Source organism: Cebus imitator, unplaced genomic scaffold, assembly GCF_001604975.1.
Source record: "Cebus imitator isolate Cc_AM_T3 unplaced genomic scaffold, Cebus_imitator-1.0 Scaffold487, whole genome shotgun sequence".
NCBI lineage: Eukaryota > Metazoa > Chordata > Mammalia > Primates > Cebidae > Cebus > Cebus imitator.
In genome coordinates, this window is record NW_016107802.1 from 910810 (window position 1) to 932688 (window position 21879).

The window sequence follows — 21879 nt, forward strand, 5'->3', positions numbered from 1 at the left end:
AAAAAAAAAAAAAAAGCAAAACTTAGCTGGGTATGGTGGCGTGTGCCTGTAATCCCAGGTACTCTGGAGGAAGAGACAGGAGAATTGCTTGAATTTGGGAGGCGGAGGTTGCAGTGAGCCTAGACGGTACCACTGCATTCCAGCCTGGGCAACAGAGCAAGACTCCGTCTCAAAAAAAAGAAAAAGAAAAAGAAATGTGATTCTAATAAAGCCCCCTTCCGTTCTTTAAAGTTTGGTATTTACTTTGTGAGTTGTTACTTGGATTAAATTTTGTTTGCTTAAATTTATAAGCATTGTTGTATTCAAGAGAGATGAAGGCTTATTTTGTGCCTTTTGTAGTGCTAATGAAAATTTATAACACTTTAAATTGCAAGAGGAAAAAAACTTTCTAATCGAAAGATCTAATGTTTACCACCATACCGCTGTGATCAACCTTAGCACTGCTGATAGACATCCTGAGCAGTGCGCCTGCTGTGTGATGCAGGATGGGACACACTGCCTCACCTGGGGAGTGTTCTTGCATAAAAGCTTTAACCTGAATTCAAGCCTTTAACCTCCAAGTTTCAGGAATTACAAGGCATGGAGGGACAAGCTAAACTAGATAACCAGGTAGTTATTAGACAGATCTAGAACGAACAGCATTTTACAAGATCGTGTCAGAGGGAAAAAAGAGGAGATGATGATGATGATGATGGGGAAGAGGGATTGTTCTCAATCAAGACACAAAACCAAAAGCATTTTAGGAACTTTGGTAGGATCCTTGTTCAAAAAAATCCACTGTTTAAAGGATATTTTGGGGATATCTTGGAGAATCTGAATATGAACTGGATTGGAAATGCCACGGGAATTAGTGATTTTATTGGGGATGGTAATAGCACATAGGAGAATGTCCACAGTTTCAGGAGATTGGGGTGAGGTGTCATGATATCTCCAACTTTCTTTCAAATTGGTCTAGCAAAAAATGTAGGTGTAAGGTCAAGAAAGTATGATAGAAAATCATTAACAATAATTGATTGTATATGAATGATTGTTTTCTTTTTAAAACTTTTTTTTTTTTTTTTTTTGACGGAGTTTCACTCATGTTAGCCAGACTAGAGTGCAATGGCGCGATCTCGGCTCACCGCAACCCCCGCCTCCTGGGTTCAGGCAATTCTCCTGCCTCAGCTTCCTGAGTAGCTGGGATTACAGGCACGCACCACCATGCCCAGCTAATTTTTTGTATTTTTAGTAGAGACGGGGTTTCACCATGTTGACCAGGATGGTCTCGATCTCTTGACCTCGTGATCCACCCGCCTCGGCCTCCCAAAGTGCTGGGATTACAGGCTTGAGCCACCGCGCCCGGCCTTTAAAACTTTTGTAGATTCATAATAAAGGAGGTAGGACGGCATTCTTTATCCTAGTAGGCGGAAGCAAAACCCTCATTCCCAGGTATCTTTTGAAAGTGACCAAGTTTACTGTAAACCCTTCAAGAAATGGAGAAAAACTCATGTTTTTTAAAAAGCTGAAAGAAAAGAGTATATGGTTATAGTAATGAAAAAGCTGTTGTTTTAAGATTATGGTTTTCTCGTATCTCCAAGGCTTGTTGCAGGAACAGAAAGAAAATCTTTGTTGCAAGTAGTATGAATTTTAGTTTGGCACTTCATTATGTTTTCCTTGTTTTTGATGATCTTAGAGCCAAAGGACAAAACAAAGTACAGTTCTTGCCCCAGTCATTGACCTAAAACGAGGTGGTTCCTCAGATGACCGGCAAATTGTGGACACTCCACCACATGTAGCAGCTGGGCTGAAGGTAAGCCTGTACCTGCCTGTGACCTTGATAGATTTCCTGTTTTCCATGTGGCTTATTTTGCATGTATGTTACTCTTTTTTTTTTTTTTGAAGTGGAGTCTCTCTGTGGCCCAGGTAAATTATGTTCTCTTTCTGTCTGTGAGATTGATTCCTTTTTTATTATTGTTTTCTTTTTTTTTTCTTTTTTGTTTTAAAACGGAGTTTCACTTTTGTTGCCCAGGCTGTAGTGCAATGGCATGATCTCGGCTCACTGCAACCTCCACCTCCCAGGTTCAAGCGATTCTCCTGCCTCAGCCTCCTGAGTAGCTGGGATTACAGGCATGGGCCACCATGCCTGGCTAATTTTTGTGTTTTTGTTAGAGACGGGGTTTCACTGTGTTGGTCAGGCCGGTCTTTTCAACTCCTGACCTCTAGATCCGCCCACCTCAGCCTCTCAAAGTTCTGGGATTATAGGGTGAGCCACCGTGCCCAGCCACTCTTAACAGATGGTCTCCTTATTAGGCCTTTGAAACCTAGTCAATGTTATTTTCCACCTAATTTTTACTTTTGTTTTGCCAATTTTAAAATTTATCTGTTTGAAGGAAAATGGTTGTAGAAAAATCAGAAACTAGAGATATGCAGAAAGAAAAATTACCTGCAGTCATACACTGCAGAAGTGAAAAACTTTGTTTTTCCATTCTTTGCCTACTCTGCCTTCTGCTAACTTGCTTTTCTTACTTAATACATTGTGACTCTGTGTCAAAAAATACAGGACTGTATGATCATCTTAATGGCTTCCCTGTGTTCCCTTGTGTAGATGGACTATAATTCCTTTAATGCTGGATATATGGGTTTCTCATTCTTCGCTATCATAAACAATGTTAGTGCTTACTGATTTATTGTGGATTAAAACAGAGAAAGGGGTTTGAAAAAAAAACCCCTCTTCTACCACCTTAACCTTTATGATTCCAGTGATTTTACATATGCTTAAAAATAAACAGATGTGGTCAACTCTATAAATTGGGTTACTGAGGAGGAAGAAGATCTAGAAAAGAATAACTCAAAATAATAGTTAAAACTACACAAAATGAGGTAAAATGAGTGTAATAGATAAACTAGTTAAAATTATACCTACTATTTATGCGTTTATCTTTTCACAGATGGCATTCAAATAACAACTGTGGTCATTTAAACACCACCATACATTGCACAAAACTGCTTGATGAAAAATGACCGAAAGATTAATAATAATGCTATCAAGACAGTTTCTTAGCAAGGTGCACCTGTCTTCCCCACCACTTGTGGGAAGGGCTGCATCAGGCTGGACAGCCCCACAGGCACACTCCTGCCCGTCTTCATTTTGTGTCGGTGTTCTGGCTTGGGCTCCGTCTGCTGTCTGTCCTACTTGTGTTCTGGGGCTGGCCGAGGCTGCAGCTTACCCTTGAGTTACCCTTTTCTGACCAGGGGAGCGGGTGCTGCTTCTGAGGGCTGGTAGTTCTTCAGGAGGGAAGGCACCCCATGGTAGAGGTGTTTTTTGCTGATTCCTAGTCATTTAACATTTTCTCCCATAAATGTGATACCTAGTTTTTTCCTATTACATTTAATTAAAAAACTGGTTTATTGTTTCTTCTGTAATTGTGTATTGGTTCTAGTACCTGTAATATTATTCTCCTAATCAGTAAGCAATTTTCCTCCTCGTTAACATAATTTTCATGATCAATATTTAAGTATAGTCTCATTAAGCGAATGTGTCATAATTTACACAAGTATTTCCTAACTATAAAACCACCTAGATTTGCTTTTACATTGCCTTTATAAATACCACTCTATTGAACGTCTTTTTGGGTTTTTTGTCTTGCTCTGTCACCAGGCTGGTGTGTAGTGGCTCAGTCTTGGCTCACTGCAACCTCCTCCTCCCAGGCTCAAGCAATCCTTCCACCTCAGTCCACTGAGTAGCTAGGACCACAGGCATATGCCACCACACCCAACTAATTTTTTGTAGAGATGAGGTTTTACCATGTTGCCCAGGCTGGTTTTGAACTCCTGACCTCAAACGATCTACCTGCCTTGGCTTACCAAAGTGCTAAGAATAAAGGCATGAGCCACCGTGCCCAGCCCTCTGTGAACATCTTTACAGAGATCTTTTTATGTAGTTAGGCTTATTTTCTTAGATTTCCTGGGGTGGCATTAAGATATCAGCTGTTTTTATAGGCAATCTGTTTTGGCGTCAATTTACTCTGGGCAGTGCACCTTAGGCATGTGAGGGTGAGTAAATTTTTTAAATTGAACAAATCACTTCATTCACTGCAGCATTTAGAAAACAATGAATGATCCATTGTTAGGCTTAGCAGGGTTTATACGTAAAAGTTTTTTTCTTCGAAATTTTGAAGTGTCAGAAAATGAACCTTCATATTGACTGCTCTCTTAGACACATTGCAATAATCGTGTTAGATAAATTGTCAGTTTCTCTCTAAATAATAACTGAAAAGAACTCTCGCTCTGCTTTTGTATTTTTTAAATGTCTTTTATAAAATGCATACAAATACATAACTTTTGAGAGCCCTACATTAAATATGTTTTCCAGTGGTAGGACCTGGGAGGTGATGATAGTTATTTTCCTAATTGTTCTTATTCATTGGATCATAGCATTTCCTGATATTTCATTGAAATGAAGTGTTTGTTTTGCAGGGCAAAATGTCAAACCGAACTGTGAAACACAGGAGCTGTTAGATTTATGTGTGTTAATGTGGTGTGTAAGCTGAGTTGATCTTACCAATTTTGTGTTCGAGCAGAAAACACATTTACAAACGACCTTCTTGCCTTTGATACAGTTGGGCAGTGTACCTCCTGTAAGAGGTACAGACTGGTTGCTCAAGGACACGAATCTTTGTCATTTTAGATGTGTGTGTGTGTGTGTTTTTTTTTTATTTTTTATTTTTAAAAAGCATTAATCTTAACCTGTGCTTGTTTGAGGTGTCTTTGAAAACCAGAGAGGTCATCTTATTGTTACAGATAGTAAGGAAGAATTATGCTAAGGAAATTAACAGGAGAAAGTGTGGAGGTTTAGGAAAGTTGGGTCAGGGCTTCCAGCACCATGTGTAGAAGGAGACTGCTAGCCTAGGGTAAAGTTCTGTGTCTGCTCATGTGTTTCCTAGCTTACCAGCTGTGTGCTACCTGTCTTGTTTTGCTGATTCTTTGTCACGGCTTCCTCTTTTCTTTGAAAGAGTAGATCAAGTTTCTAAATGTATAGATGAGAAAACATGATATGTTATCATCTAAACCTGATTTTAGTGGACCTTAAAAAAATTATGATGCTGGGAAGGAAATTACATCCCCTTGTGTCAAAACCAGTGCCTGAAATGCAGCCTATCTGGGAAGGGACGTGTGTTCAGAGGATTAAGAAGACCAAGAAGATGCTTTCTAAGGACTCCATGTAATCAGAATCTGAAGTTCTATTAAAATGATGACTGCAAGAATGATTGTGGTGTTCATAGTTGTTTTGTTTTTTAAGTTGTCACAGAGATCTATAAAAACAAGTATTTGGTGCTTTACTATAAATATTCTAACTTTTGTTTATTCAAAGCACTAGTATCTTTCATTGTAACTGGTGGTGCCTTATTTAGGAATTCCAGGAAAAATGCCATAGGGTATGATAGAAATAGTGCTAATCTAAGAGGTGACATTTTGTGTCCTGTTTCTGCTGCCACCTGACTAGACATGTGGCCTTGGCTAGAATTTGTTTTCTTTGTCTATAAAACAAAGGATGGGACAAGATGATGCTCAAGGCCCTTTTCTCTCCCATATGCTTTGACCTTAATTCTGTGAGTAAACTTGTAAGATATAAAGATCATTTTTACTGCTGTTTTCACTTTCCTCAGGATCCTGTTCCCAGTGGGTTTTCTGCAGGGGAAGTTCTGATTCCCTTAGCTGACGAATATGATCCTATGTTTCCTAATGATTATGAGAAAGTAGTGAAGCGCCAAAGAGAGGAACGACAGAGACAGCGGGAGCTGGAACGACAAAAGGAAATAGAAGAAAGGGAAAAGTAAGGCCTTATTTGGATTTGGGAATATTTTACACTTGAAATGTTCATCAACATGTTAATGAATGAACTTCGCTGCTGTCTGTCAGGTGAAGGTAATTGACATGGCTAATCAGAGCAATCAATATGAGGAATCAAACTGTTTTACGATTTATAGCTGTTACATCTCAAAATCACAGCAAACTGCACGTGTAGACTGAAGACCTAAAGTGTATAGTTTGAGTGCGTTGTTAGAAAAATAACTTATAGGCCAGGTGTGGTGGCTCACGCATGTAATCCCAGCACCGTGGGAGTCCAAGGTGGGTGGATCATGAGGTCAGGAGTTCAAGACCAGCCTGACCAACATGGTGAAACCCCGTCTCTACTCAAAATACAAAAAATTAGCCGAGTGTGGTGACAGGTGCCTGTAATCCCAGCAACTCGGAAGGCTGAGGCAGAGAATTGCTTGAACCCGGGAGGCGGAGATTGCAGTGAGCCAAGGTCACGCCACTGCACTCCAGCCTGGGCAGCAGAGCAAGACTCTGTCTCAAAAAAAGAAAAATAACTTAAAACCTCATGTTGAAGATTTTTTTCCTATGCCCTTATTCGGCTATAGATTGACTATCCCTAATTCAAAAATCCGAAATCTGAAATGCTCCAAAGTCTTTTCAGTGCCAACATGCCACTCAAAGGAAATGTGCATTAGAGAATTTCGTCTTAGGGATGCTGAACCAGTAATTGTAATGTGCATATTCCAAAATTCGAAACACTTCTGGTCCCAGGCATTTTGAATCAGGGATACTCAACTTGTAGAATCTCAGCTATTTAAAATACTTTAAAAGCCCTTCTTTACTATTTTTTGAGCCAGGTGGAATTTTTTAAAATTCATATGCAGCTTTTTTTATGTTTTTGCAAAGTATGAGTAGTAGGATTTATTTGTATTTCTTCTTTTTAAAAATATTTACCTTATCAAATAGTTAACATGTATTAAATATTGATATATTGTTTCCCATTTATTGGATCATTTCATGAATGAAATTTATAGACAATTGAAATGATTATTACTGTGTTGATAGGCTTTAACATCGAAAGAGGTCAACGTCAAGGAATCTTTTTCTTGCTAGTTACTCTCATATACTTATTGGTTCAATTTATCTCTTGAATTTTTCTGACTTTTCATATTTTATCTACTTTAGTCTTTTACAGTTACGCTTCCCATCCGCCCAGCTCCCACAAATTAATAGTTTATTGTGGAAGGATTTGGATATCTTCTGGCTAAGAGGAAGTCATCCCAGGTTCATGTCTCTAAATTGGTTCATCTGTGTGAACATTTATTTCCTTTGTTATCACAGAAGGCGTAAAGACAGACATGAAGCAAGTGGGTTTTCAAGGAGACCAGATCCAGATTCTGATGAAGATGAAGATTATGAACGAGAGAGGAGGAAAAGAAGTAAGGCATGAACACAAACATGTTTTCAACATATTTAAATAGTGGGAGTGCAATTCCACTATTTGCTGCTGCTTTTCAGTTTGATAAATAGCTCATTTGACATTGATATGGGTAATTTTCTTTCTGGAATCTCAGCAATCCACATTTGCATAACAGCTTTGATTTATATTGGGTTTTCCTTTGAGCTTCACAACCACTTTCTAACATTTATTGATTGGATACTTTGGGACTAGCTTAAAATCTATTTCTGCACTGTCTACTTGCAGCAAGTCCAGTTGGCCTGTGCTGAATCCACTCTTGTTTCTCTTAGGGGGAAGCATAGTTAACATTGAGTGTGTCTGTGTCGGGCATCATGACATATTTCATATACACTATCTTAACTAATCCCCAGATGTTTGGTTTTCATTAACTTATCTTGGAATTCAGTATATAGGTTGAATATATGTAGGTCTTCTTTTTCCAGCTTATATTATTGAGTGCCCTTTTTGATAAGGAGGCATGCTTTCCATGTTAAGGATACTTGTTTTTTTCTTAAACACCAGCAGGAATTATGACTTTGAATGAGAAGACGTTCTGTTTGACCTTGGAGCTAATGTTAGGGAAGTAGTGGCATGCCCATTATATGTATAGCTGTTGACAGATTGATGTTCTTATTTTAATGTGATTAGTAGCAGATTTCCAGTAATCACCCTGAATTTTTTTTACTGTGAACTTATTAGAGCTAATCCGCTTTTCAGAATCAATAATCACTCTAGGTCCTAGTGATAAAGTTAGTAAAATGATCATAGGAAATATTTTAAAAGAAATGTAAGAAGGTTTTACTCAGGTTCATATTTCTCCCTGAGAATTTTGTATTGTCCAGTCCTGTTAATCAAAATGCATGGACACTGGCTTTAGAATAATTTCTAGAATAATTCTTTAGAATTATTATTATTTTTTTTTTGAGATGGAATCGCTCTGTCACCCAGGCTGGAGTGCAGTGGCGCAATCTTGGTTTACTGCACCTCCAACGTTTTGGGTTCTAGCAGTTCTCCTGCCTCAGCCACCCAAGTTTCTGGAATTACAGGTGTGTGCCACCATGCCTCACTGTATTTTGCATTTTTAGTAGAAACGGGGTTTAGTAGAGCCATGTTGGCCAGGCTGGTCTTGAACTCCTGACCTCAAGTGATCCAACCACCTGAGCCTCCCAAAGTTCTAGGATTTCAGATGTGAGCCACTGCACCCAACTGCCTTTTTTTTTTTTTGAGACACTCGTTCTGTTGACCAGGCTGGAGTGCAGTGGCGTCATCTCGGCTCACTGCAACTTCCATTTCCTGGTTCAGATGATTCTCCTGCCTCAGCCTCCCGATTAGCTGGGATTACAGGTATGCACCGCCACACCCAGCTGATTTTTGTATTTTTAGTAGAGATGGGGTTTTGCCATGTTGACCAGGCTAGTCTTAAACTCCTGGCCCCAAGTGATTTGCCTGCCTCAGCCTCCCAAAGTGCTGGGATTACAGGAGTGAGCCATCTTGTCCAGCCAGAATAGTTTCTTTGTTAAACATTTTGTGCTGATGCATGACTTTGTAATCAATTTTTTTAAACTGTACATTTTATGTGTTTTATTATTTCATTGTTAAGCCATAATATGTATCATGTAATATATATATATAATATGTATATGTAATATATATATGTTAGGACTTAGACCTAATGCAAAATTCCTTATGGTCTCCACTGACGTCTCCTTCCAGTTGTCAGATAGCAGATAGAGAAGATCTCTCTTATCTCTTTTGGTTTGTTTGTGTATACCATTCTTTGTCCAGGAAATACAGCAGGAATAGTGACAACACATAGCAGTTTCTTCAGAAGCCAGAAGGACCCACACTTTTAAATGCGTGTTTAATTCCAGTGGTTTGCACCCTAGTAAAGGAGCATGCTGTGTGGTGGTGGGGGAAGATATGGCAATGCAGGGAGCTGGGTTTCCTCCCTTTCTGTTGATGTACTCCCCACTGATCATTGTCTTATCTGTAAACTGGATGCAGTAATATCTACTTCAGAGGTCTGTGAAGCCGGAACGAGGCCGTGTGTGTAAAGGGCCTGATAGGTATCACTTTCAGTAAATAGTTACATTACTTTCTTTTTAAGTAACTGCTGCTTCTCTTGGTTGTATTGTTTTGCCTTAAAATTCATTTGTGAACTACACTGTGGAGCTCTTGAGTTCCTTTTAGGAAGGAACAATTTTGCTGGGCGCGGTGGCTCAAGCCTGTAATCCCAGCACTTTGGGAGGCCGAGGCGGGTGGATCATGAGGTCAAGAGATCGAGACCATCCTGGCAACATGGTGAAAACCCGTCTCTACTAAAAATACAAAACATCAGCTGGGCATGGTGGTGCGTGCCTGTAATCTCAGCTACTCAGGAGGTTAAGGCAGGAGAATTGCCTGAACCCCGGAGGCAGAGGTTGCGGTGAGCCGAGATCGTGCCATTGCACTCCAGCCTGGGTAACAAGAGTGAAACTCCGTCTCAAAAAAAAAAAAAAAGGAACAATTTTGTGTAACTGAGGGAGTATTGCCACTTTTCTACGTTTTAAATCCTAATGTCAGAAGTTTGTTTATATGTAGTAGGAGGGATGAAGTAGCCTCCTTTTTTCCTTTTTTAGTTTTTTCTAAGGGGGCAGGTGAGTAATTGTCCTTGGGAGTCTGGCATCGGAAACCTCCTTTAATGCTTGGATTTGTGTTTTTGCAGGTATGGGCGGAGCTGCGATTGCCCCACCCACTTCTCTGGTAGAGAAAGACAAGGAGTGTAAGTAGATCTGTTTCTTCCTCTTTTATTCTGATACAGATCTTTAAGCGAATCATGTGGAATCTCAGCTTGGGCCCCCAGGTTTGCTGAGTGTAGAGGGAAATGGCCTGCCTGCTGCCTGCTACCTGCCTGCCTGCCTACCTACCTACCTACCTACCTGCCTCTGTCAGCTGAGGCTGCACCCGGATCTCAGAATGCAGTGCCCTCCTGTAGAGACCTTTTTATGCCAGGCTCTGAGGCTTCAATTTCATGCAGTGGGATCCATGTCTTTCTTATGCAATTCACTTTGTTTTCATTAATATTTCTTATTTGTTGTTAGATTCATTTGGAGTTAAAACAGTGTAGATAATTTACAGTTTTTTAACTCAGAGGTTTACAGGCTGTTATATTCATGATCCTCCACAAGGTGGCAGTGCCTTCCTTGATTAGATTTTTTTTCTTCCCCTAGTTTTCCTTTCAGTGTGGATGGGTATCCCTGTCATTGCATTGCCAAAACACCCTCATCCACTGTTCCTTCTTGCAGTGATCTGCTCTAAAATTCTGTGGTTGGCATTGGACTTCTGAATATCATCTAGACCATTTTCCCATTCTCTGGATTGGACCATACCTAAACTATCCCAAGCAGATATTCTCATTTATAGTACTTTCGAAAACTTGTTGCATTATTTCTCTTTTAAAGAAGATACTTTCTAAAATATTATGAAATATCTGTTATGTGAACACAACGGACAAACAATAAACCCCAATTGAAACCAGTCTCTGGGAGTGGGGCCCAGGCATCTGGATGGTCTTAAAGCTTCTTGCTGACTTTCATGTAACTAGAGTTGATGCCACCGCTGGCTGCTAACCTCGGAGACTTTTGTGGGCCATGAGGCTGATGGGATAGTGAGGTTAGGGTCTAGACAGGTGCACAAGGTGCTGCGGGAGTCAAAAGATGGCCAGATTGTATCTTCGTGGGCCATCCAGAAGCTCTTGCCACAAGAATATTCATTCAAGATTTTAAAGGGTAAATAACATTTCAATAAGATGTAAAAAGGATGGTTGAGGAGGTAGAAATAGCAAAAGCCAAGTTAGAGTCAGGAAAGCAGTGTCCTCCCTCTGCTTTTAAAAAAAAGTCATGTAAAGGCGATAAAGTTCATTTGTTGTTTTTCTCCTTGTGGTAAACAAAAAAATAGGTTGAATTTGTTCAAGATAAGTAATTGGTAGAAGTGAGGTTTCAAAGTGTTTTCTATGGTATTTTGGTGAGCCTACTTTTGCTCCAATAGTACCCCGAGATTTTCCTTATGAAGAGGACTCAAGACCTCGATCACAGTCTTCCAAAGCTGCCATTCCTCCCCCCATGTATGAAGAACAAGACAGACCGAGATCTCCAACTGGGCCTAGCAACTCCTTCCTCGCTAACATGGGGTAACGATTGAATGTTCTAATCTAAGAACTTGAGAAACAGTGTGAAGCGTTGATAGCTCTTTGAATAGATGCAACTTGTTTGAAGCCAAGGACATTTAGGCTGTGGGGTCACACCGTGCCTGCCTCAGTCACGTGGAGCATATTCCAGTGTAATGATGGGGCTTGTTCACAACAGGAAGCCTTCCAGTAGAAGTTTTGACTCATTTTGATGTTGATCATTATTTCTCTAGACAGACACAGAACCTGATAACTGTTTACATTTGCGTTCATAACATTTGCAAATAAATTAGCTTATATGAATCAGCTGATGTAGAGTGTCTCCAAAAGGGCTGGTGATACCTTTTTTCCTGATGAAGTGGGCCGTCTGCTTTAAGGTCATGGTTCTAAATCTTTGATCTAAAAAACTCAGGGTCATTCTAACTGCAAGTCGACATTTGTTTGCCCCCATATAGAAGTTTACTGTAAGGTTGACGTTCAGGTGAGGCTTGTAGATTTTTTTAAACTGTTCTGGACTTGGCAAACATTTTGGTTAAGAGGATGTTCTGTGCTATTGACTTTGATCCTGTGAAGCAGCTGTTCTATGAAGCGGCATCACACGAAGCCTTTGTTCTAGGCTGTGTTGTATCTGCCAGATGCTGCCGGTAGCAGAAATGTAGCCAGTGAGATAGCTGAGTGTAGTTTAAACTCACTAGTCTCTTTTCAAGTGCTTAGTGACCACATCCAAGTGGTGACCATGTTGGACAGTGCAGACATAGTACATGGCCATGGCTGCAGGAAGGTTTGTGTGCTGGAGGGTTGGACAGACACAAAGCTGGTTTTGTTTTTGCTTTTGTTTTCCCTGTTTATGATAAAAATTGACTTTTTACTGAATTTGCATTTAACCAGGAACGCATCTTTAACTTGTGCTTGGGAAAGATGCAAGATGGTACCATTCAGCAGTTTTCGGTCTTTTTAGCTCTAGAATAGCTTGTTCAAATGAAAATTTTAAGGGAATTAAATACCAGAAGTAATGTAGGTGCAGTACCAGTTGAAGCGGGTTTTGTGGCTTAAGCCCTAAGCAGCAGTGGTCATGGGGTCGGGGTGCCCTTCAGACCCATGCCACACCTCAGAGCGCAGTGTGAGAGCCATCTGGTTGTTAGAAAAAGCAGTGGACTGAGAGTTGTGGAGTCTAATTTCAGCTCTACCATTAACAGTTGTACAGATAATTTTTTTTGTGGTTATTTGAGATGGAGTCTTGCTCTGTCACCCTGGAGTGCAGTGGTGCGATCTCGGCTCACTGCAACCTCTGCCTCCGGTGTTCAAGCAATTCTTCTGCCTCAGCCTGCCAAGTAGCTGGGATTACAGGTGCACGCCATCATGCCTGGTTAATTTTTGCATTTTTAGTAGAGCTGAGGTTTCACCATGTTGGTCAGGCTGGTCTTAAATTCCTCACCTCAGGTGATCTACCTGCCTTGGCCTCTCAAAATGCTGGGATTATAAGCGTGAGCCATTGTGCCTGGCCTCTACAAATAATTTCTAAGTGTGGCATCTTATTTTACTTCTAGTCCACCCCTTAAGCTAGTCAGCTAATCTTAGCCTCCATTTCTTTATTTCTCATTTGTTAAGTAGGTGATCTCTAAGGGTTCTTTCATTTATATAGTCTGTCATTAGAAAGTCTCCTGTGCTATTCAGGAAAATTGAATTGTGTTCATTATATGAAACTTCATACTTATTTTTTGATGGCCACTTTTTAATAAACTGTGGTCATAAGCTATGTGGCAGTATAGATCCGGAGCACATAAACGATCTTGTGTTTCCTGGTGGGGCACTGAGTAGACTCCACCAGAGAAACTGGCAGTTCTCCTTCAAGATAACAGGATATTCTGGATTTTAGTCATAGCTTTTTCTATTTCTTTCATGCTGCACATCCCCACAGCTTCTGTCTAATAGCCCACTCCTAGATAATGCGTGACTTTGTGGAAGCCCCTGTGGAGTATGCAGTGTCTCCAGAAGGAGGTTGTTGTGATGTAAAAATGCAACCTATCTCCAGTTGACGATGTCAAGGCTAAGAGTCCTTTCCCTCCTCCTGCCAGGGGCACGGTGGCGCACAAGATCATGCAGAAGTATGGCTTCCGGGAGGGCCAGGGTCTGGGGAAGCATGAGCAGGGGCTGAGCACTGCCTTGTCAGTGGAGAAGACCAGCAAGCGTGGTGGCAAGATCATCGTGGGAGACGCCACAGAGAAAGGTGTGTCCCCAAGGAAGTGTGTGGCTAGTGGGAAAGGGCTGGCCCCATCTATATCAGACATAGCCAGTCTTGATCCTGAGGTGCCAGCAGGGGGACAAGGCTGAGTATGGCCAAGGAGAGAGGGCTGACCCCGCTGTCACTAGAACAAGGCCATGCTGAACACATGCACTGCCACTTCTGTTTTGTGAAACCAGGAATCCTGAGGCTCATTTTTGTTTTTTCAAAACAGAGGTAGAGAGATGAAGGCCTGTGGAAGAAAAGATGGTGAGAGACGGGCAGAGCATGAGTAGTCCTCAGGAAGAAATCACGGTTATGTGTTTAGAGCAGGAAGGACAGGGCCACGTAGTGTGTCCGTGAATATATCTGCTGTCTCCATCTCAGAGGTCGTCTCTACTTTTCCCTGTGCTTTTTTTTTTTTTTTTTTTTTTTTTTTTTTTTTTTTTCTTTTTGTTTTTTTTTTTTTTTTTTTTTTTTTTTTTTTTTTTTTTTTTTTTTTTTTTTTTTTACTCTTGTTGCCCTGGTTGCAGTGCAATGGCACGATCTCGGCTCACTGCAAGCTCCACCTCCTTGGTTCAAGCCATTCTCCTGTCTCAGTCTCCTGAGTAGCTGGGATTACAGGCATCTGCCACCACACCTGGCTAATTTTATATTTTTTTTTTACTAGAGATGGGGTTTCTCCATGTTGGTCAGGCTGATCTCGAACTCCCAACTTCAGGTGATCTGCCCATCTCGGCCTCCCAAAGTGCCCGGATTACAAGCCTGAGCCGCTGCGCTCGGCCTCCCCCTGCTTTTTTTGCACTTTCAGTTGAGATGTAGTTTCTAATTCTCTTACAGACTGTTTGCTTTGTGAGGTCTAATGTTATTTTGCAGTCTCTTGGTAAATGATGCCTAGTTGGTGTTTCATTTTCATTTAATTTTTACAGTCTGTTCTGTATTTAAGGAATTCAGGAAAGAGACAAGCATATATTAGCATTTTAAGCAGGGAAAGTAAGTTTGAGTCAGCCTAGCTGAACTTCCTTTGCCAAAGAAAGAAGAAAACTTTTCTGGCAGCCCTGTTCATGCACAGCTTAGGACCCATCATGAGTCTGACAGGTGAGTGCCAGAAACCAACAGTCGTCCCAATTTGTGAGGTTATCTGAAGTAAGGCAGCTGGTGGCTGGATTATTAACTGCATATGCCTCTGGGCCTGTGACCTTGAAGTGTTGTTGCTCCAAGCAACTCATCTATAGAAATTATCACCCATGCGCCCTGTCAAGCCCTTTGAGAAGTGAGATAAGCAGAAATTGCAGGTAATGGTAGAGGCTCAGAACATCCAGATAATATTATAAAAACATGCCAAAGCAAAGCGGAGGCTTTTTCATTGCAGATAAGGCTATGTTTTTGCTCAGATACCAATTGTGTAGATGCCTAGGACATAAATGGTGGGGATCGCTATTGAAACTAAATTAGTTACTGTAAGTAGGACTCAGTTCTGTAACACGTCTAATATGTTTTGATACAGATGCATCCAAGAAGTCAGATTCAAATCCACTGACTGAGATACTTAAGTGTCCTACTAAAGTGGTCCTCCTAAGGGTAAGAAGCTGAGGAAAGCGAGCTGTCCACCTGCCTAGATTTGTGTGTGTCACCCCAACCTACCCTGCTCCCCTTAAAAGTTAAGGAAAACTGAAAATGATACTTTTGCAAGTAATACCTTTGGGCAGATCCCGTGTAAGGCTGATTTTAGATTTCATTTTCACTAATGTGTAAGTTTCTTTGCTAAGTACAGTGTTTAAGACTAAAGTAATTACTTTAAAATTTTTGAAATTGCAAGAGCCTCAGTTAGTTTATACATTTTGGTGCTTGGATAGATGCTTTTGTAACTCTACAGACTTAATGTATGTTTTAGTGTTTTAAGAAATACTAACTTTTGGGTACTTTGGGTATAAAATTTTTCATTGTGTCATTTGGGATTGAGAACATTTACCATCACAAAAGTAAGTCATGTTTATATACTTCTACTAGGTGTTTGTAAGTTATACTTGGTACTTGATTTTATTTATTTTTGTGTTTAAAGAACATGGTTGGTGCGGGAGAGGTGGATGAAGACTTGGAAGTTGAAACCAAGGAAGAATGTGAAAAATATGGCAAAGTTGGAAAATGTGTGATATTTGAAGTAAGAACGTTTTCCTTTGATGTTTATAACCCAAGTTGTAATTGGCAGGTTACAAAACATTTTCTACAAACAGGACAGGTTATGCTATAAGTAACATATTCTTACTGCAGAAGGTGACAGACATTGGTTATTTGTACTTCTCTTACTCAGTTATTACAGTTTTAAACATAAAGACAAGAATCACTTCAAGTTTTATTTGGCGAAGAAATAGGAATGTTTCATGATGGAGGATCGGTTTAGTGACTGAAGACCTTGATTCTAGTATGCTCAGTAGTTCAGTTACTTAGACGTGCCTTTGCTTTCAGTCATTGGTGAGTACTTAGTGCCTCTCACATGTACTGCACTATGCAGAGAGCACTTGGGATACAGGAAGCATGCCCTGTACTCTCGGTGTGTTCAGTTGAAGAAATACAAACACATGTAAAGTAACTAGAGGATATCCTGTTACTAGACGAGGTAGTATTGACTGTAGTTTCAGGAGTTGAGAAAAGGATTAGATCAGTGAAAAAATAGAGACTGTCTTGTGAGCAATAACTGATGTGGGCTGCGCTTTGAAATGAATAGGTGGCATTTGCAGGGAAGGGTATTCTGATTGGCTCCTGGGAGATAGTGAGGGTCAGGACTACCAAAATGGAATGAATGGGCCCATTGGGTATTAGCAGAATGTGGGTGGAATGGACCACATTGCAGAGGGCTAGGAAAGCTTAGACCAAGCTAGTCAAAATGAGACCTGATGTAAAAGGCCACTGCAGCACCAACCTTTTTAATCTAAAAGCTCTGTCCTCTCTCTTTCTTTATTTTATTGCTATTTGTTGGCCTCATAATTGTTTGTTTACATCATCAGCTGGCACAGGGCCTTCATGAGGTCAGAGACTGCTTAGCTCCGTGATCCCGGCACCTAATACCTGTTATAAAAACAGGCATTCAGTACATTTTTGATGATGAACAAAGTATACTTATTTCTTGGTGTTTGACAGCTGCTTGACCGTACATGGTGATAATTAGAATATTCACTCTGACAAATCATTTAAAAGAGAAAACTCACTTTCAGTGCAATCTCAAGTCCCTTTACTCATCACGCTCTTGTTTTCATCCAGATTCCTGGTGCCCCTGATGATGAAGCAGTACGGATATTTTTAGAATTTGAGAGAGTTGAATCAGCAATTAAAGGTTAGTTAGCTAAATATTAAAGAATAAAAAAGTTGATTTACAACCTTAATCTTTACAAGTAAAGTTACTGTTTAATTAAAGTTAAAACTTTATCATGTTTTATACCTATATTAACAGTCTTTTGTTTGCCTTTCAGCGGTTGTTGACTTGAATGGGAGGTATTTTGGTGGACGGGTGGTAAAAGCATGTTTCTACAATTTGGACAAATTCAGGGTCTTGGATTTGGCAGAGCAAGTTTGATTTTAAGAACTAGAGCACGAGTCATCGCCAGTGATCCTTAAATGAACTGCAGCTGAGAAAAGAAGGAAAAAGGTCACAGCCTGCATGGCTGTTGCATACCAAGACTCTTGGAAGGACTTCTAAGATATATGTTGATTGATCCCTTTTTTATTTTGTGGTTTTTTAATATAGTATAAAAATCCTTTTAAAAAAAAAAAAACAATCTGTGTGCCTCTCTGGTTGTTTCTCTTTTTTATTACTACTCCTGAGTTGATGACATTTTTTGCTAGATTTCATGGTAATTCTCAAGTGCTTCAATGATGCAGCATTTCTTGCACTAAAAAAAGAAATCTAGAAAGTTTTAGGACATGGGGTTATATTAAGTTATTCTTTGTTTTTCTTTTAATAAAGCCTGCAAGTTACTAAATCGTAGTTTCATAAATTCTGTAATAAAGTATCATCTTGGCACTGTGCCAAAGGTGAAAATGATGCTTTCTCTAACAGAGAAATACTTCTTAGTGACTCCAGTCGTAGAAAAACGTCTTACAACCTGAATAAGATTGAAGAATTGTGAATATACCATGGCCTATTGGATGAATCATTTGCCATTAAGCTAAGTCAGACTGTAGGTTTGTGATGGATTTATGGAGTATGTGGGGTATAGAAATCATAAATATAGCATTTGTTTTCAGAGATTCAAGCATAGTCTTTAGGGTAGATCAGAAATGGCAAGTAATTCAAAACCTAGCAGGTGCATTGTAAATATGTGCCCAATTATGTTTTGGAAATTACAGTTCCTTGGGGTCTTGTTTTTGCTGGCGCAATTTGCAATAGTGTTCTATTGTATTTAATTCCAAAATTTATAAAATTCATCCACATTGGCCACATAAACTATACTGCCAATTAATAGAATTCTGGAATTGTGAGAAATTGTATCATTGAAGTTCAGTAGGATGTGTGGCCTCAAAATTTATCAGGACCACAAAAAACAAAACAAATATTTGGTACTGAGGTTCATTGCCAGGGCAGGAGGTATTTCCAGAAAATACTCATGCCTGTATTCTGTTCCTTGCTTTCCCAAATACTGCATGTGACTCTCCTGAAGTGGCAGCTGAAGGACTCGAGCCCATGTTGTCTCCTTTGGTTATTATGACATGAAAGTGTATCAAGAACTCAGCATTTCTTTGCATCCATGGACTTGGTTTGGAGACATAAGGAATATTCTGACCCTTTTTAAAAAAGGATTTTCTCATGTTTTTATTTAACATAAATAAAAGAATAACATTTTATCTTTTGTGGTATTTTATTGAATAAGATTGAGTTTTGTGGTAAAAGCGCACCTGTTCTATAAAGTGAGTTGGGGTGAAGGAGTGCGAGGTAAATTACATAATTGAACATCGCAGAGGACAGTAAGAGTCAAAGGCAGCCCTGAAACGAGTTATGTATGGAATGAGGCATGCCATTCCTCGTGTGGACACCATGTGTGAGCTTACAAGTACCCAAATGTGCCATGCTGACTGTAACAATGACTGGTTTAATTTTAGAAACTCTAGGCCGGGCGCGGTGTCTCACGCTTGTAATCCCAGCACTTTGGGAGGCCGAGGCGGGTGGATCACGAGGTCAAGAGATCGAGACCATCCTGGTCAACATGGTGAAACCCCGTCTCTACTAAAAATACAAAAAATTAGCTGGGCATGGTGGCGCGTGCCTGTAATCCCAGCTACTCAGGAGGCTGAGGCAGGAGAATTGCTTGAACCCAGGAGGCGGAGGTTGCGGTGAGCCGAGATCGCGCCATTGCACTCCAGCCTGGGTAACGAGCGAAACTCCGTCTCAAAAAAAAAAAAAAAAGAAACTCTAATGTGCTTAAGTTAGAACTCTAATGGCTCCAACCCACCTTTTGTGCTTGCATTTATTGTTGATATGCTTTGTAATAACATTGTTTATTTGCATTTAGGTGGCTTTTCCTGACATTCTCATGGTCAGCAACCAGAGAATTGCAAGCAACTCATACTACTTGATTTCTGTTCACGTGGGCACAATTTAGTGAGTGTCTTTCTCTCCAGTCCCTTATTTTTAAAATTATCCATAACTGTATTAATGACTTAGTGCTTTGTTTTTAATAAGTTTCTGACAGTGGAATAATTTCTAAATCTGCAAGTTAGCAGTTGAGAACTACGAAATTAATTTTCAATATTAACTAACATTCAAGTTAATATAAAAATTTTAGATTTCAGTAAAAATCAAAAATTACGTAAGCTGCAGTATAACTGGCAAGGTTCCGTGCAATAGATGTTTGTCATTCTTGGTGCCCATCTGTGATCTTTTGAAACCCTTGCTGTGTTTGGGGAATTTCCTCATTTTTCTTGCTGCCACGAGAGACTAGAACTTGCCTTCCTAGCCTGTCTTGCAGGTTGAGCAAGGGTGTGTGCTTGGGATCTCTGATTAGACCAGCACTGCAGCTTGGGAGAGCTGTGTGAGGGGTCCGTCCTCAAGCTTAGGCAAGGATTACTCTGCAGTGTTGTGTGGCAATGGGGACAGCAGTGGCAGAGACCTTGTCACCCCTGCTGGTGTGTGGTGTCTGGCAGGGCAGACACCTGTGGAGGGGTTTGGGAATTTTGCTTTACATAAAACCTGTGGTCTGCCCTGGGCCTGCTTGGAGATTATTGTTTTTCCTTTTTGTTTGTTTGTTTTTTTGTTTTTGTTTTTCAGATGGTCTCCGTTGCTTAGGCTGGAGTCAGTGGAGCAATCTCAGCTCACTGCAATGTCCACCTCCCAGGTTCAAGCAGTTCTCATGCCTCAGCCCCCAAAAAGCTGGGATTACAAGCATATGTCACCTGGCTGATTTTTGTATCAGTGGAAAAGGAGTTTCACCATGGTGGACAGGCTGGTCATGAACTCCTGGGCCCAAACATTCTTCCTGCCAAAGTGCTAGGAGTATAGGCATGAGCCACTGCACCCAATTCTTTTTTTTGGTAGATTTCTTTCTGCTTAAGCTAGAGTGAGTTCTTTCATCTTCACCTAAGACCCCCAACTGATAACAGGTTGATAGCTGGGATTGCACATGACGAATCCTGAAAGATGGAGGCGGTAGGATGGGATTGTTGAGGACCCAGTTTCCCTGGGCTGAAAAACTGCTGAACTTCGTTATTTGGTGGTGAGGCATTTAGCCAAGCTGCTGCTGTTCCTTGGACTACAGGCTGGTGTTAGGGGAAATAATAGGAAAATGAGAATGTTTGTGCATACTGGTGTTTTAGGTGGCTGTAGTGCCGAACCCAGACTGGGGGTTCAGACCCTGGCTCTGCCACACACAGCTGTGTGGTCCATTGCCTCATCAGAAGGTGGAAGCGATCATGCTGCCTGCTCAGCATTGTTAAGAGGACTGGGTAAATCGTGTACTATTTCTGTCCACTTGGGCTGCTGTGACATGATACCATAGCCTGGGCTCTTGTGAACACAGGTCCACTTTCCACAACCTGGAGGCTGAAGGTTCAAGATCAAGGCACTGGTGGACTGTGGCTGGCTGGGCCCCCTTTCTGTTTCATAGATGGCATCTTCTTGCATCCTCATGGATGGGGTGGAAAGGGTGAGAGATTTCTGGGGGCCTCTATTAGAAGTGCACAAATCCTATTCACGAGGGCTCCACCCTCCACCTCATCACCCCCCAAAAGGCTCCACCTCCTAACACCGTTGCCTTGGGGGTGAGGATTTCAACATGAGTTTTGGGGAGACATAAACATTCAGACCATAGCATACTGAGTAAACAAGGGGCAAAGCCCTGCAGAGGAGTGAGAAACTTGGACTCAAGGAAGCTGGTTTGAAAGTGGAGTGAAGAGGAAGACGGCCTTGCCGAGAGCAGCTTTCTGTGCTTGTATCCTGCAGCCACAGTTGAATGAGAGTCCTGGTTTGGAAAAACTTAACTTGGCTAAAATGAAACCAAAGGCCCAGCAGTGGCCTCAGCAGGGTTTGGACTGGACATTGTGGTCTTACAAAAATGGAGTGAAAGGTGTTGCTTCTCCCTCAATTGATGACACTGAACGCCCTCAAGACACCAACCTTTAAGGTGAAGGGAAAGGGCCAAGGCAGAAGCTAAAACCAGCTGCTACAGAACAAATTCCCAGGCTAAGGACAGCTAGGTTAGACCTTTGCCGACTTGTACATGGAGTGTGCAGATTGCCCTGTCTTAGCTGTAGGTGCTGGGCCACACAGGGCCACAGTCGGACCTGATAGAGAAAATGACACTCCTTGCAAGTTTGGACTGAAGAGATGGCACCGTCTTCCTTAGGTTGGGTTCAATACTATTAAGTGTAAGTGTGGGAGAACAGCGCGTATTCTGGCAGGAACCAGAGGGAGCCAGTGACAGACGCAGTACGACGCTACACCAATTCCCTTTCCAAACTCCTCCCTATCTTACCCCTCCCCCCCCTTTTTTTTTCCGAGATTGAGTCTCACTCTGTTGCCCAGGCTAGGGTGCAGTGGCACGATCTTGGCTCACTGCAACCTCTGCCTCCCCTGTTCAAGCAATTCTCATGCCTCGGCCTCCTGAGTAGCTGGGTCTAGAGGCGCCCACAAACCACACCTGGTTGATTTTTTGTATTTTTAGTAGAGATGTGGTTTCACCGTGTTGGCTAGGCTGGTCTTGAACTCCTGACTTCAAGTGAACCACCCACCTCGACCTCCCAAAGTGC

General features: G+C 41.1%; 1 protein-coding gene across 1 annotated transcript in view; it reads left to right on the forward strand.

Moving 5' to 3' along the window:
- Nucleotides 1–18483, forward strand: part of RBM17 (RNA binding motif protein 17) — a 34659-nt gene extending 16176 nt beyond the window's left edge. Inside the window, exons 3-12 of the mRNA XM_017513194.2 lie at nt 1673–1789; nt 5646–5812; nt 7141–7238; nt 9963–10019; nt 11285–11426; nt 13499–13650; nt 15152–15225; nt 15707–15805; nt 16903–16975; nt 17112–18483. Coding sequence (XP_017368683.1) covers nt 1673–1789; nt 5646–5812; nt 7141–7238; nt 9963–10019; nt 11285–11426; nt 13499–13650; nt 15152–15225; nt 15707–15805; nt 16903–16975; nt 17112–17215 — 1083 coding nt within the window. The 3' untranslated portion in view covers nt 17216–18483. The remainder of the gene's footprint in view (nt 1–1672; nt 1790–5645; nt 5813–7140; nt 7239–9962; nt 10020–11284; nt 11427–13498; nt 13651–15151; nt 15226–15706; nt 15806–16902; nt 16976–17111) is intronic.
- The last annotated feature ends 3396 nt before the right edge of the window (nt 18484–21879 follow it).